General features: G+C 43.7%; 1 protein-coding gene across 11 annotated transcripts in view; it reads right to left on the reverse strand.

Annotated features, from left to right (window-relative positions):
- Positions 1 to 15407, reverse strand: part of LOC125007880 (arf-GAP with coiled-coil, ANK repeat and PH domain-containing protein 3-like) — a 59745-nt gene that overhangs the window by 25320 nt on the left and 19018 nt on the right. For all 11 annotated transcript variants that reach the window (XM_047584825.1, XM_047584792.1, XM_047584853.1 and 8 more), the window contains exons 2-4: positions 7977 to 8034; positions 4735 to 4854; positions 4054 to 4107 (exon numbers count right to left, since the gene is read on the reverse strand). In XM_047584825.1, the coding sequence (XP_047440781.1) occupies positions 4054 to 4107; positions 4735 to 4854; positions 7977 to 8034 (232 nt within the window). The remainder of the gene's footprint in view (positions 1 to 4053; positions 4108 to 4734; positions 4855 to 7976; positions 8035 to 15407) is intronic.

A 15407-nucleotide genomic window follows, 5' to 3' on the forward strand; every position in this document is an offset into this window, starting at 1 on the left:
TAAAGGAAACATTGTCAAACATGTTGTAAGTAAGTCAAGAAAATTTGGCACATCTTCAGCAACCTGATTTCAGCGCTAAGGAATGAGGCGGATACTGATAAATCACAAGGGACTACTGTACCCACTGTCAGTTTGCTAATTCCCCTCTCAGTCCACCAGCGTGTTCAGACAGAATAATGTCATGAAATCAGGTGAGCAATTACCCTCAGACCTGCACAAGTGTCAGAACACATATGTCTGTTAAATCAGGGAAAAATCTCATTACTATAAATCACTGGTGTTTTTAGACTTTCAGACAGGAAGTTACAGCATATAAATGGTTGGAGTTCCTAAAATAATGACATGTGGTTGTCCACATTTTCCTGTTGGCACCGTGCTGCTCCAGTTATGGTTCATGCATCATACATTTCAATAACAGGTCCTCCATGAAAAGATGAGGCTTCAGTGTTTTTACACTTTGGTCTTTGGTTGGATGAAGCAAACTAATGTGTATTAATTGTGCTGATTAGAGGATTTTTGTTGGCACTGGACTGTTATATATGTTATGTTAATGAAATTCAGGAAGCGATCTCTGTGCTTTTATTGGGCTTGAAGCATTGGGTGAAACCAGATGAAGCTGCGTTGTTTTGTTGTCACATAGAAAGCAGAGACACCAAGAAGAGCTACTTCTTGGCGATCCATAATGTCATATTAGGGTTTTATTTAAATCATTTAGACATATTTGGGGTGCAAAATATGCAAAAGGGTTACCTAGGCAACCGGAGTCTGGAACCCCGACTAACAACCATCTGTCTGGCACAGAGCGATGGGTGACAAGCGAAAAGCTTTACACATGAAGGGGGCTTAAGACTCCACTCTTAGACCCCACGTTTTACATTTACTTCATAAACACGAAAGTGATCTTGATCTCTCAACAGGAAAAGCATCACATGTGGATTCGAAGGATTCACATTCATGTAACTTCTTTCCATGAATAAAGAGCAGCGTAAGGATTTCTTTTCCGTCCTACTGTGCCTTGCTTTGTTTTCCAGTTTCCAAATATAACCGAGAGATGGTTTGGCTTTAGCATCCCACAAGGGAATTCACTCATTCAGTATTTACATCCCACTGCAAGAACATAATTATTTCATCCAAAGGCATCCAAATCCAGGAAATCATACTGAAAATACATGAGACTTAACTGTGACCTACCTACTGTGAATCCCATCTAAATATGACCTTTTTACAGGTTTCAGTACATTAGAACATGAGAGTTCAGCTCACCTCTCCTTGGCTCTTTATGTCAGTCCCCCCTCATTTCTAATGTATGTTCAGAGAGTCAAACATCAGTCAATAATTCATTGAGTATTCAAATGGAGTTTCATGCTTGAATTGAACAGAAACTGATAAAATGTTGGCCTGATTCAGTTGATGTTTCTGCCCGTGTAAAAGAAAACGCTATTGTGAAATCTTTGGAAGGAAAAGGACTCGCAGGATTGGCGCTGAACTAAAAAGAGCTATACTTGGCCTGCTCCCGACGTTCATACAAACAGAGCCTGTTTGTTCTGTTGTGTGGTATTGGACTGGCAAGAGAGCCAAGCTATCAGGAAATGGAGGGAAGCGAGGGCCAAGACTCTTTTATACTTCTCTTGGATCATTGAGTTTGCTTGTCTCTGTATATGTTCAAGCATACGTGCCATTTGTGTTTCTCCTCCAGATTTTAAAGGCATCAGAGCGCGGCTGAGACAGGGTTGGCTGGCACTCAGCACCCCATTTGAACGATGGCATTTATTATTCTTGAGTGTCTGCTGTGCTGGGAAAGCACAGCGGCAGCTGCACGGCAAAGCATGCACACCGAGGGACATCCATCTCAAGTAGCAGATATAACCATCATCATTTCTTATTCATTGGAGCACTGCTGGAGTCCCTCGGCTACACCATCATGGCACAGTAAAATGCACATTCCTGGTTAAATATACAAACATGCAAATTATGCCAAGTAGAAAATGTAACTGCGTATCTTCTTTCATCTCGGGGGAATCCCTCTTATCACAGTGCTCTTACAATGGCCCTCCCGCCCTGCTCTGTTCCACTTTCACATCAAAGAAAAAAAAAGGAACCACTGAGAGACAATCATATTAATGTCCAGTCAGATTCTCGGCTCTAATGGACTGTAGGGAGGGAGAGGGGAAGCAGGAGGCTGAAAACCCAGCTGAGATCACAGTGACGGAGGCCAGCTGGTCCCAGGCCAAACCGCTCTCTCGTGGTCTCTAAACTGTGACACAATGAACCAGACATACAGGGAATCCGTCAGCCTGACACAAACACTGACTGACAGACGAAGCTTTGAAGTCTGCTTTTTAAAAGGTGACAACAAGAAAAGATGTTTAAATGGTCAATATTTCTTCAACCCAACCGGAATCATAATCTGAACAGAGAGTCACACGGTTACATCAAGCGTTGATTAATATTTTCCTGTTGAACAGACTGTTAAATGCTTACACCGCCTCTCCCTATCGAATCGATCTAAATGGATAAACCAACTTCCTTCTGAGTTGATGGACCTCCTTACTTTAGCAGAGCAGCTGCAGCAGCGACTGTGCTTGAAATTTTGCTGCAACAGTCGTACTTTCAGTTTATGGGAGTAGAAAGTCTCCCGCTACACACAGATTTTTTACAACCAACATTACTGCCAAACATCAGACGTCCAAAAACAACTATTCAAGACCTTTGTAAATGAAACTTAATTCTTTTCAATACCTTTTAAGGTATTTATTTTTTTGAGAGAGGCTGAATGCACACACGGTATTGACATGCGTACTGTACACAAGACTGACTGTATTTGACACGCTCTACAACAAGTCAAGGTTATATAGGGTTACTACTGTCCACCAGCTAATGCTAATCCACGCCTGTCTTAGCGACCTGGGCCATTAACCTTCGATGTGGAAAGCTGACCTCCTGCTGGACCGACAGACTGAGAACTGGTGGGGCGGAGGCAGCGCTGATTTACGGCGACATATCTTTTTCACGGCTTCAGAAAGGAATGTGATCCACAAACACACACACCTTCTGCACTTTACAGCATTGCCAAGCACGGGTTTAAGCTAATGGAGTTCAAAGGGCCTTGGAGGGGCAGGATGGAGGCAGGGGGTCATGAGCCCTCAAGGTTGGGAGGAGGTAATGACCCAGTAAGTAAAGGGGAAAATAACAGTAACGAACCTGGGAATCAGGAAAATATTGCTTTAATGTAACTGTTACCAGGTTATGAGTAGCAACTCAATGGTTGATCAGTCTTTTATAAATGAGTTAACAGGGCCTTTAATCTATAGCAGAGGGGAATTAATAGAACTTAACGTTTAATGTGAGGTTAGTTTGGAGTAGTGGTTCATACTGCATTCAAAATGGTGGGAAAAGTATCAGAAATACATCCCAGCATAACACATTCCAGTGTAATACCTCCGAAACATTGCTCATATATTCACTATGATTTACACTATGATGTAATTGTGGGTAGATGTAAGGTTCACGCAGATCAAGAAACACAAACCTGTATATAGTCAATGAATTCATATTTAAATACATTGCTTTAAAATGCAAAATCCTATAAAGTGGAACAATCTGCCAAACAGGACTATTAACAACAATTATTTGATAATTAAAGATCCTCAAGACTATCAATTTAGACTTAATTGATAATTAGCAGACTTATATGACCTAGAAGACAGGATTTTTTCACAACCCAGCAACCTCAAACTTGTTTTTATAAATGGCTTCTAAATTATAAAGCATTATCTGTTCACTAAAGTCCTATTGGTTAGCGATGCTATGTGAGGCATCATATAAATCTTGCATCTTAGCTGGGTCCTTTTTTGCAGTCTGATGCCGATACAGCAGCAGATAGACTGCACCATACTGACATGTAAAAGAAGATGAAAACGCAGCTCAGTGTGACTCCTCAGCATCAAAGTAAAGGGAATATAGCACCTTAGTGAGCCTTCAAATGTCATGTATTACTTTAGGATTGTGCTGCACGGCCTCATCTACTGTATGTCGAGCTAATGGCTCACTTACCATGTGGTAATTTATGATCTCCTGGAGGCTTTCCCCACATTTTTCCAGACACTCCTGCACAGAAAATGACACCAAACATTCTTTAACAACATAACATACTCGTAAATATTCACTTAACTGCTGCTGTTATTGCATTTTTGACAATACCACAGACTGAATCCATAATTTATTTGAATTTTTAATAGAAGAAAATGAAAAGATCAGCAATGTAAAAGTGAAGTCAAACCTGGTTAATGTCACTAAGGTGCACTTGAACCATGTACGGGAAAAAAGAGCTTTAATAGCCGCCCGGCTGATTCAGTTCCTTTCTTTTTTTAACAATGGAAACTACAAATGTGAACAAGACTTTAATAAGAAACTCACAATTAGTCATACGACCGGAGCCAAGAAGGCTTTTAATAGTACTTAATGTCAGCAGCAGCAGCAATGAAAATAGTCCAACGGTGCTACGAGCCGAGCCAGATGTAAGTTTCCAGGCCCAACTGATTCTCACTGACTAATCTGTTAGTAATCAGGTTTGTTCACACACAGGCCGGGCTGCACGGCTAACGCCCGAAGAGGAGGAAAGTCCCCGTTCTCTGACGACACAAGCTGCAAGAACCCTCTCCACTAAATTACGAATAAAGCCATGAAAGCCACAACAAAGGCCTTGTTGGATCAAAGTGCGGCTGTAGACCTCACCGAGATCATCTCGTCCTTCTTGCACTGCTGAGACAAATCCCGGATGCCACTGACAAAGAGCTTGTTGGCGCTGGCGTACGCCTTCCCCGCTTCGATCATTCCACTGCATAGCTTCACCAGCTGTGGAGAAGAGACAGGCGGGAGGTTAAACGCAGGGACCACAGCATGTAGAGTAGTGTGAAGCTTTCAGCATTCATATCATATTAGCAGAGCTACAGTTATCATTAGGGACAATGAGGACGTGTCTTGTTTGGCTGGTGCAGACACTTTGAAGGATTTTTTAGGGATGTTTTTAACGTTATTTGAGCTGGTCTGAAGCAACATGAGCAGATGGAAGCCACAAATTGTGCTACAGTCATGCCAATGCCAAAAACAGACTGTGAGAGTGTGAATATATATATGTGTGTGTGTGTGTGTGTGTGTGTGTGTGTTAACTTGTGACAGGTGGTAGAAGCATCCTGAGAAGGTGAAGAAAATCATTCTTTACAAGTTATGATTTCGACTTCACCCGTAAGGTCTGGAGCTATGTTGTAGAGGTGATACATTACTATAAACCAAGCTTAACCCATCCCACCATGGAAATGCTACTGTTGGTAAAATACTGTCCAGTACGATGAGTTAATCATGTCTCAATGAGGTTTTACACTTCCTAGTGTTTACACCGCCTCTTGATGTGTGACAATGCTTGACATAAACAGAACTCCGCTCCACCGAGAGGCCTCACGTGACCATCAGTGAGGCGCAATCAGCGCTCGAGGGCGTTAATGTTTACGGCCCAACCTCATGTGCCGAGTAAAAACCCTCAAACATTTGTTTTACTTTGCTCCAGCCTCTGGTCATGATCACGCAGCTGCACGTTTGTTGTCCACCTGTTTTCGCATGCAGTACAGTAGTGGGTACAGGTGGGCTCCACATGTTAGCGCCTCACATGAGCATGCCACCAAGCACACATGCGCGCAGTGGCTTAACGTTAGCCAGGGCCGGATAATTGATGCCAGACACCGATAATTCAGCATGAATGTTTTTGTGTACGTCAATGTGCATTTTCTCTGCGACTGTCAGTGAAATTTGTGACGTCTACCGTGAAGCCTGCTTTGTTTAGCTTCTACTTTCATGGGAGGAAAATTTATTTCTTCTTAACGTTCAACCCTTTGTTCTAAGGCCAGTCCTATTTCCTCCCAGCTGCTAACCAGACATGAGGCTGATGAAGTCTTTTCGTGACTTTAAAGGACATGTTTCCCATTTTGGGAAGAAACACTTATTAGTTCTTTTGTTTTTTGCAGATGGCTAGATGAGAAAACTTGTTTGAGCATACAGACATGAACGTTTCATAGCAATCCTACAACTTACAACACGTTATCAAATTTAGATAAATATTAGGTAAATACATGTCGCACAGTAGACATAATTTAAAGATAAAAAGCTTTTACAGGCTAGCTGTTCCCCTGTTTCTTTATGCCACGCTAAGCTAACAGTGTCTTTTTAGCATAGCATCATTTGTGGTGCGCCTGGTTGTCTCACTTCATATTTACTATTCAAATTAAACTGGGAAAGTAGGTCAGTATCAAAAACACTGACCTACTCAATTAACATGAGCTTGCTACTTAACCAGCCTTAAGAGCCTTGTCTTGTTAACCGTAGAAAATTACACTGGTAAGTCAGCTTTTTTTCCCCCAGCTTTTTCTCCTTTTCCAGGTCTAATTTTAAACCTTTCAGCTGGTTTATATTAGATCAAATTCTCCAAAGTACTTAAAATATATATTGAGTGTTCCCACACCCGCAGATGTTATCAAATTTAGGTGCGAGGTAAATATGTGTGTGTCACATGCAGTATGTGTTGCGGCAGAAAAAGCACTCCAGTAATTGTGGCCCCCTCGACACCGTCGGAGTCAAAAGGACCAGATGGACCTGCGACACGAGCGCTGCAGGAACAGCATCTGGCTGCCTCATTAGAGGGCAACTGGAAGCTTTGAAAACCGCGCAGTCTGATGTTTTCCGTGATTCCCATCTTGCACTGCTGCCATGTCACGTTTCACCAAACCTTAACTGAACTTTTCAACTTGACTGAGCGGCGTAATGTGCAGCAGATAAGGCAGAGAGAGGACTGCGAGCGGTGCAGGCCAGGAATGTTAGCACTATGGGATTAGGCACTGCGGAGTAATGCATCGCCATCAGTGAGCAGCTGACTGTAATGGCAAGCTGTGTCTAATATCTGCCCGTGACACTATAAAGTGTGACAGAATGTGAAGGACGACCACGAATTCTCCTTTTCCGTAATTTGTTATGCGCTATTACTACTGTACCATGGAGCAGAAATGAGAGTGAGAAACCATGGGGCACCATATGTTTCATGGATTCCTTTATATATTATTTAAAACGTTCAGCACAGCACTTGTGAGACACAGAACTAATTTTTAAGAAATGGGTTAGTTGAGTAGTAAAAGGAATTTTCATTTTGCAGCTTCATTATGCCGACATTAGAGAGATGAAGCTCATTCTCCAAAAGGCCCTCAGACAGACACCAACTGGGTACATCATTATTAATGGTTGGTGCTTTAAACCCTGCAGGACCTGTTTTTTTTTTTCTCGTATTTTGCCAGTCGTATGTTGGACTGCTTAAAATTAACTACAGTCAATTTCATATGCAGTGGATGCATTAATTATAGTATTTGTGCAACCAAAACAACTATCACACTGCGATGTCCACGCAAGCCAAATAACAAGAAAATAATTAAGAATATTTTTTAAACCTTCCCAAATTTAGCTGCTTTGAATTTTGCACACCCAAGTAATATATAAGGGTTGAATCCTACAGATCACACGGTTCTAATTTCTGAATTAAAGTCCCAAGAGGACACCCTTGGAACAAATCATTGCTGCTTTAAAGCACATTATGTAACTTTGCCTTCAGCACAAAGTAAATCAGCTGGTGGCCTGTGGAGCAAGAAAAGCAACAAATGTTGGTTGTAACAGATGAATAAAATGCTTTGTTGTTTTTGCCAGAGAGTTATAAGACGATAACTTTAAATACTGGTCAAATTGACAAGTTCTAGCCGCAATTTTTGGTTTTCTTAAGCAATTGTGCAGCAATCGAACAAACAAACCTTATTCAGCATAACTTAGAAAGTGTTTGAAAGGAAGACAAAAGGGGGAAACCAAAAGTTTCCCATAGAGAGCAATGAATCAAGAATGGTCTCATTAACATTTGCTGAGTTATGGAGCTGATGGATGCACGGCCTTACCTTATCTAGTTTCGCCTCAATCTCCACAACCTCTGTCTCCACCTCATCAATATTTGCCCTGAAAAACAAAAGCAGCAGAGTCAGTTAATACTCGCGTGGTAATGTGTTAAGGCACGACTCTAAGAAATGTCATCGAAGTCATTTATCCTGCTGGAACGCAGCCGTTCAACAATCTGCTCGTGATTTCCCACGTTCTCAGAAAGCGTGGAGCGACTCCATAAATCTTGTGAGTGGCAGACGGAGTTTTGTGGAGCCGAAGCCAGACGTGTTCGAGCAGCCGGCGAGAGTTTGGCTGCGATTAAAGCGAGTGAGACGCTGTCCGGGGAGCAGTTCGACTCTGTCAAAACAACGTGACACGGTCTCGACGCAGTGAGGAGAACATGCCTCCCTGGCTCATCCCACAACCCCAAATCTGTGTCAACACCGCTACCACCAAAACCACACCCAACAGCATCTGGAGCCCCCCCCATCACACCCCACCCTTGGGAGAGGAGAGGTGTGATTTACACCCAGAGGCTGCATGACGTAGCCCCTAAAAACACCGCTTCTCTCTGAGCTAATGTGACTGACTGACTTACAACTGATCTGTGTTCATCGCCCTGATGTGTCAATTTCTATGTGCCGTTCATCCATTGAGGTCTTCCTTCTGCACAGTGGGATCTTGTGGTTTCAGTGGTGTATAAAGATGATTTATAGCCAGCCTCGTTTAACCGCTGCTGCGTTTCCATCAACCTAGAAACGTCAGTCAGCTGGTTGGGCTTTGGTTCTGTGTGGAACTGTGCAGACAGTTATGTAGCCCAGAGGATGAACCAAAACTGACGATACTCCAATATGCACTAATTAGCACATGTTCGCTCTTCTTCACCCCTCTGCAGATCCTACACCAGAACCCACGCGATAATCCTATACCATCAGAAGCATTCACACTGCTTATTTATACTCCGCACTGTCTGCACTGATCAGTAATTGTGCCGGCAAATTGCTAGTCTGTGGCTAGTTGACTGCGTTGCATTTCTCGGTGTACTTCACACTATGGTGACTGGAACCGGGAGGCTAATGGTTTGGTAGGACCTAGTAAATGTGGAACCGCAGTTACTTTTGGTGAAGTTGCGGCGAAGCAGGAAAGAGAGAAGACGTCAGAGTAGATGGTGTGCAGGGAGCAGAGGGAGGGAGGGAGTCTTTTATGTGCTCGTCAAGCCACTTAGAGACATTATTTATGTTGTTTGAAATGTGGCAATAATGGCAGACATTTTCAGACGTCACCGCAGAAGTATATTTATAGCTATTGACATGTGTATTAATAAGCGGCAGTCAAAGTTACGTAACGAGCCAGAGAGAGAAAAGAGGGTGCGAACGTTGGATTCTCGATTTAGAACAGTCGCAGCGCTCTCTAATGATGGCCAACATAATTTCTGTCAGTCTGTGTAATTACCAAGTTGCGAATTTCCGAAAGTTGAGCTGAATCTGACTTGAAATTATGTCAACAGCAAGCAAACATGATTATCTCATGGCCGCCAAAGCCGTTTCCAAAGGTAATGAACTGCTAACATTTAATAGATTCGCTCAAATTGCACTTCATTAAGGGTGTTTGGAAGAATTAGCTGAGGATTTTAATTTTGTTTAGTTTTTACTGATTAAGACAGCTGAGCTTTAGCAGCAGCATCAGGCGTGACGTGTTTACACAAGTTGCTGTGAACGTGCCCGGGTTCACACTGCTGGAGAACGGAGGCGTCATGTTATTTACATTGTTTGTCCATGGCAACATCGGACACATCCAGAAAGATGTTTAAATATAGTTATTGACATGTGGATTAAAATGTGGCAGAACTAGTATAACAAGCCAGAGGGATAAAACAGGAAATGGGTGTGAATTAGGATCCTGGATTTCTGGAAAGTTGCAGCACTCCCTAATTTGTAAAGAGGGAACCATCTTCTCAACTTGTTTTCCATTTGGTATTGAGGCTGTGTTGCACAGCAACCGTGTGATGAGAGCATCTGTGGCAGATATCAGTCATGGATGGCAGAATCGCCAGTATAACTTATATCTGTGTCTCATCTCTTCATGAGCTGGATTAGCCTGCCTGGCCGGGCACAGGGGATGAAGGATGGCACGCGTCCTCCACCCCCACAGCTTTTACTCTCACCCTCTAATTTAATATGGAAGTGGGAGAGTGGAATGAACACTCCAGAGAGAGTGTATCTGTCGAAAGCTCTAACTCACGCAGAATGGAAACGTGCATTACCTAAATAATCGATACCATAATATTCCACATGTGCACCAGGGTTTCTGTCACTGATCTCCCACCGAGCAGCCTTGAGCCAACCACACCCAGGGATAATCTTGCAGTGAGCAAAGCTGTTTTGGTTGCTGATGTCATTTTGAAACTGCTCTTTTTATGTTCGTAATGCAGAGCTTAGCGGGCTCTCGCTTTTCAGGAGGATGGTTCTCCCTACGTCTTTGAGCAGCAGCAGCCAGTCAGACAGGCTGATTATAATAAGACATATTCTTGTTGGTAAAATTCCACAGAGGCTTTAAGAAGCTGTGACAATCAGCTGGTTTCATTCTTCTGGGAAGCTGCAGACAAAATCATTTGGTAATGAAATGTTCATTTAACAGACCACACATGTGGACATTCAACCATCAATCAACTGCAATAAGTTCCCACTAAAATATTGTTTTCTTTTGTTTTTTGATCTGATCTCTCTGCTGCTTCTCATATTTAATTATTGTAAGAATGTCAAACGTTGACAGTTGCCAGGGATGTGATGCGGTCTAAAAGTGATAATATGAAGGTCTTTAAATCTTTCATTCATTATTGAATCTGTTCTTGTGGGAAAAGGCAGAATAGCCGCCTTCACAAACGTGACCCTTTATCCACAAAATAAATAAATAAATAAATCAAAGATGGCAGAAATTTTTATATCGGTAGCAGTCTAAAAATACCCTCATGTCAACAGTGTGTGTCCCCCGCGGTGATGGACGGGGACCGCCTCGCTTCTGCTGCCTCTCCAGCAGCTCTAGACGGTAACCGTCCTCCAGCCCGCTGCTCCAGATGTGTGGACTCCTGCCCATGAGGCAGCTGCTCCCCCCAGGCTGTATCCCACCCCCCCCACCCACTGCCCCTCTCTCACTGCACATGCCTCCCGTAATGGATGCACACAGCGCCCCAGGCCCGTAGCCGTGGCAACCACCTCCTAAGTGGGCCGCAGAGGTCCCCCCTGACGTTCTTTTAGGTTGACCCTCATTCACACCACGAGGAGCGGAGAAGCTAACAGACAATAACACGGCCGAGCATCAAGGCTACTGTGACAAGAGAAGGCCACCATTAAAAGCTCGTCAGGAGACTATTAAACTGTAATATATCTGCCTGTGGGTCACATGACAACTACTTCTACACAGACATGACTAAGTTCAAATAAACATGGCTGCTCTTAATGGCTGATTACGGCCGAACAACAGAAACAACACAGTACGTTTAAACCTTGTCAGACGGGATTAGCCGGGGATCATTTATTTGAAATGAAGCAGCGCATTTAAGCAGCGGTGAATAAACATAATAAACACGGAGACTGTGCTGAGCAAGCTGCAGCTCTGGTGGTTTCTGGCTGGTGACATGCTGACGGGGCATGGCCAGGGGAGCGGCTGAGGTGCCGCGGACTGGCCCGAAGTCGCAGAACACCTCTGTTTAGTTTTAATTCACAAGTTACTGCGCACATTAACCAGTTTCGCTTGAAGCCAGGCCAACGCCAATAAACATTTTCTCCATGCTGGTGTTGTTTCGCGTGTGAAACTTTGCTTTTTAGAGGTTCCACCAGCATAATTAAAAGAAAAAGAATTCCATGATGAAAAAAAAAATGTTTCCATTATAGTAAACAGAGGGGAAGGATAATCACCTAGTGCACCTTTTAGCTTTATTTCTTTATTTTTTTTATCTCCAAAGGAAGTATGGGAACTAAAGGCACCATTAAACACCAATCAAGCATTATGATCACCTTCCTAATATTGTCTAGTTTGTGTCTCCAAAACAGTTGTGACTCATCAGAGAATGGACATGGGCCTCCTGAGGGTGTCTGGTAACAGAATGTTGTTAGTGGGGGTCTCGGTTGAGGGGAGGGGCCTCTGTGGATCATCCTACAGATACTAGTTTGGGATCTAGTGAATTTGGAGGTCAGGTCAACAACTGTTCTTTTTTGAGTTGTTCCTAAACCATTTTTGTGTGTGTGTCAGGCTGCATCCTGCTGGGGATGGCTGCTCCCATCAACGAGTGTCATTGTTATGGGGTGGGGGTGTCTGGTCTGGTCTGGTCTGGTCTGTTTCGGTGGTAAATGTCCATGTAACATCCACATGAATAGAGGTCGAAAAGTTTCCCAGCAGAACATTGAATTGTCACAAGATGGTGAAAGTTATTTACTTCTCCTGTCAGTGGTTTTAATGTTGTGGCTATGCACTAGTTACTCTGCACCACTCCCAGTAGGGGTATCTTGGCTGCTGTTTGTGAGCCGGATGGCCGAGGCAGAGGCAGCTGGGCCCAGAAGTCCCACAGCGTCGTGTTTTTGGAGGGTGATCGGAGGCGGGGCTGTCTGGTGGTCTGGGCAGAGAGCAGGTGGAACGCTGAGAACAACACCGGCGCTTGGTCCAGGTAGTGACCCCTGAAATACGACCGAACCCACCTCGTCCTCCAGCTGGGGCGCGCAGATGAAAACTCCAGACGGCGGCCCGCCGGGGAGAGTGAATTAACCACTGAGCGATGCAGCATACAAATGAGAGCAGCTGTAGAACAGACCTGATGCAAGCTTCAAGAGATCCTCAGCAATCAGCAGGCTGTTTGCTATTTCCTACGCTCTTCAGCATCTTCAGCCTCATCCTAATTCAGAAGCTTTCATCAGTGTGCCTGAAAGGGTGTGGTGGAGGCGGAGGAGGGGGGCCGTCTGTCTGTCTGTCTCTCTGTCCCTTTGTGAAAAAGCAGCTTCCTGTCTGGAGCAGCGTTTTGTTGTAATATTGATTGCTTTAGTGCCCTAATTGAGGTTAGATTGCAGGGTTGAATGGTTGATTGAAGGGGGTTGGGGACCTCAGCATTCTCCCTTCAGGCTCAGGTTATTCTTAGCTGCATGGCTCTTAATGCCCTCTGTCCTGACTTGCCCTATCCTCTTCTTCCACCTCCTCCTCCTCTTCCTCCTCCTACTTGTCCAGACTTCTACATAAACTAAAGAAGGGTCAAGGAGCCCTGGTTTTAGATGTCAACCTCTTAAAAATAAATCTTCACAGACCATTTTCAGAGCACTAACTGGACACTCAAAAATGCCTTCGTCCCGGCACGTGTAATCATTTGTTAAACTGCTACCCTGAGCAGTGACTGGCAGGCACATGAAGATATGGATTTCTCCGAACACTCAAGCAGTGTGTGTCTTTTATGAACAAACAACACAAGGGTGTATGAAATAGCTGATGTCATTTAAAAAAAACAACGAATGCATGACATTAGTTTGTGAACTGACATCCATCGGAAAATATTTCTGTCCTGACTGCTCACTGCTTTCATAGTTAACGCTCGCAGCTCTTTAGCCTGTACTTGGTAAACACATCTATCCTTTATCTCAAATTCTTTTCATTTCTAAGATTGAAAAATGAATATGTGCTAACTGGAAAAAAAAACAACAATATTCAAATACACTTTTATAGAACTGCAAAAATTCAGATTTCAGATGTAGATGATATTTGAAGTAGCTAGCACCCTTATCTGGAGAGGCTGCTGCCCCTTTGCCTGAAGTAGCAGTAAACAAGTGGGTGGGGGTGAACAAACAACACGCTGCGCTGTAAACAGCTAATGTTGCAATCGCTGACCTCAACCTCATGACCCCCAAAGAAACCTTTTCACCTATCCAGCTGGTGTCACATTCACTCTATCATCCTGATAATTTAAGAATTACGCAGGCCCGTAATCTGCAGTAACCCAACCCTAATGCGTTTAAGGTGCAGGGAGAGTTCAAATGTCTCCGGTAATACCCTCCCCAACATGTGTTCAAAGCCCCGACTATTGTTTCATAAACCCGGGCTTTTATTTCCACTAGAAAGCTTAGATGTGTGCCTCATCCTTAAAATGGCCTTCTTTCTGTTCTGAGAGCGATCAGGCGCCATAAACACTGCTCGCATTTCTACACCAGACTTTGCAGAGTGCGCAGCGGCTTTAAACCTCAGACCCTTTCCAGCAACACACATCTGCACTAATGGCTTTGCAGAAGTGACATGTTTGCTGCAGCAATAATTCTCATTTATGCTCCGATTACAGTGCGCTGGGGCATTAAGCCTTCGCTGAATGCAGAGCTGCAGCCATGCCGTTCCATCACTGGGTTAACACCAACGTCTCACATCGGCTACGTCAGGTCACGCATCAAGGCCTGGTTAGCGCCTCTACAAGTATAAGCTAGTCCTCACCAACCCCCCTTGTGCTTTTCTTCTGTGCCAAATACTTGCGAGTTGCCAAACAGCTGAGTGGCAACCATTCACCAAGCCCCATTTCTACAGCCACATTCATCCACCCTGGCAGACAGACGACACTCCCAGCCCACCCACTCATTCAGAGGGTTCAGAAGAGAGGCCACCAAAGATCTCCTCACAGGGGCCTCGGGCGTCTGATCCCTGGCCCTCTGCATAGAAACTGTCTGGAGATGAGTTCAAAAGAAGACAAGGCCTGAGGAGCAATTAATCAATAAATTAAGACTAGAGAAAACGCATCAGAGACATTGCTGTAGATCTACTAATGATTAGAAGTTATTTACTGAGCGCAAATGGGAAACACCTGTTGTTTAGAGCTTCTCAATTCTGAATCAGTTGAAAATCTCCAGTGTTTTTACCTAGATTAAAAATCATAAAATGTCCAAATATTCACATGTAAAGCCTTCGACAATATAATAATATACCGAACAGCCAACAGCCATGTATATGAGTTTCTTTAAAATGAACCCCTTCATGCCAATTTGCACAGCTTTCTTGTGGCAAGAAATAAGAAGCCTCTGAAGTGCAAGTAAGTTTTAACACGTGTCTGAAAATGGAAAACATTTTCAGCAGTTAAGGAATCTTTGCACTTCCAGTTAAGAGCTGCAAACTTCCACAGCACTATAAATATATACTTCTCTGTTCTTATCTTTGCTGCTTTGAATCAAGAAATCTTCAGACAGCTTTGAGCTTCACTGAGGTTTTTCTTTATCATAAGAGCTGTTGGATGATCATCCATCATGCGCTGCTGTGACTTCAGTGCAAGGAATTCACCACGGCCTAAATTTGGATAAGATATCAGAAACGTCTCTGCATGTGGAGCCCAGCTGAGGTTATCGTAACAGGTCGCCATCTTGCAGTTGAGAGATGTCTGGCCCGGAAAGAAAGGGCGGGAAGCGTTGAAAAGGAGAGTGAAAGAAGAGGGGAAAGGTAAAAGG

This window comes from Mugil cephalus, chromosome 1 (assembly GCF_022458985.1).
Source record: "Mugil cephalus isolate CIBA_MC_2020 chromosome 1, CIBA_Mcephalus_1.1, whole genome shotgun sequence".
Taxonomy (NCBI): Eukaryota; Metazoa; Chordata; class Actinopteri; order Mugiliformes; family Mugilidae; genus Mugil; species Mugil cephalus.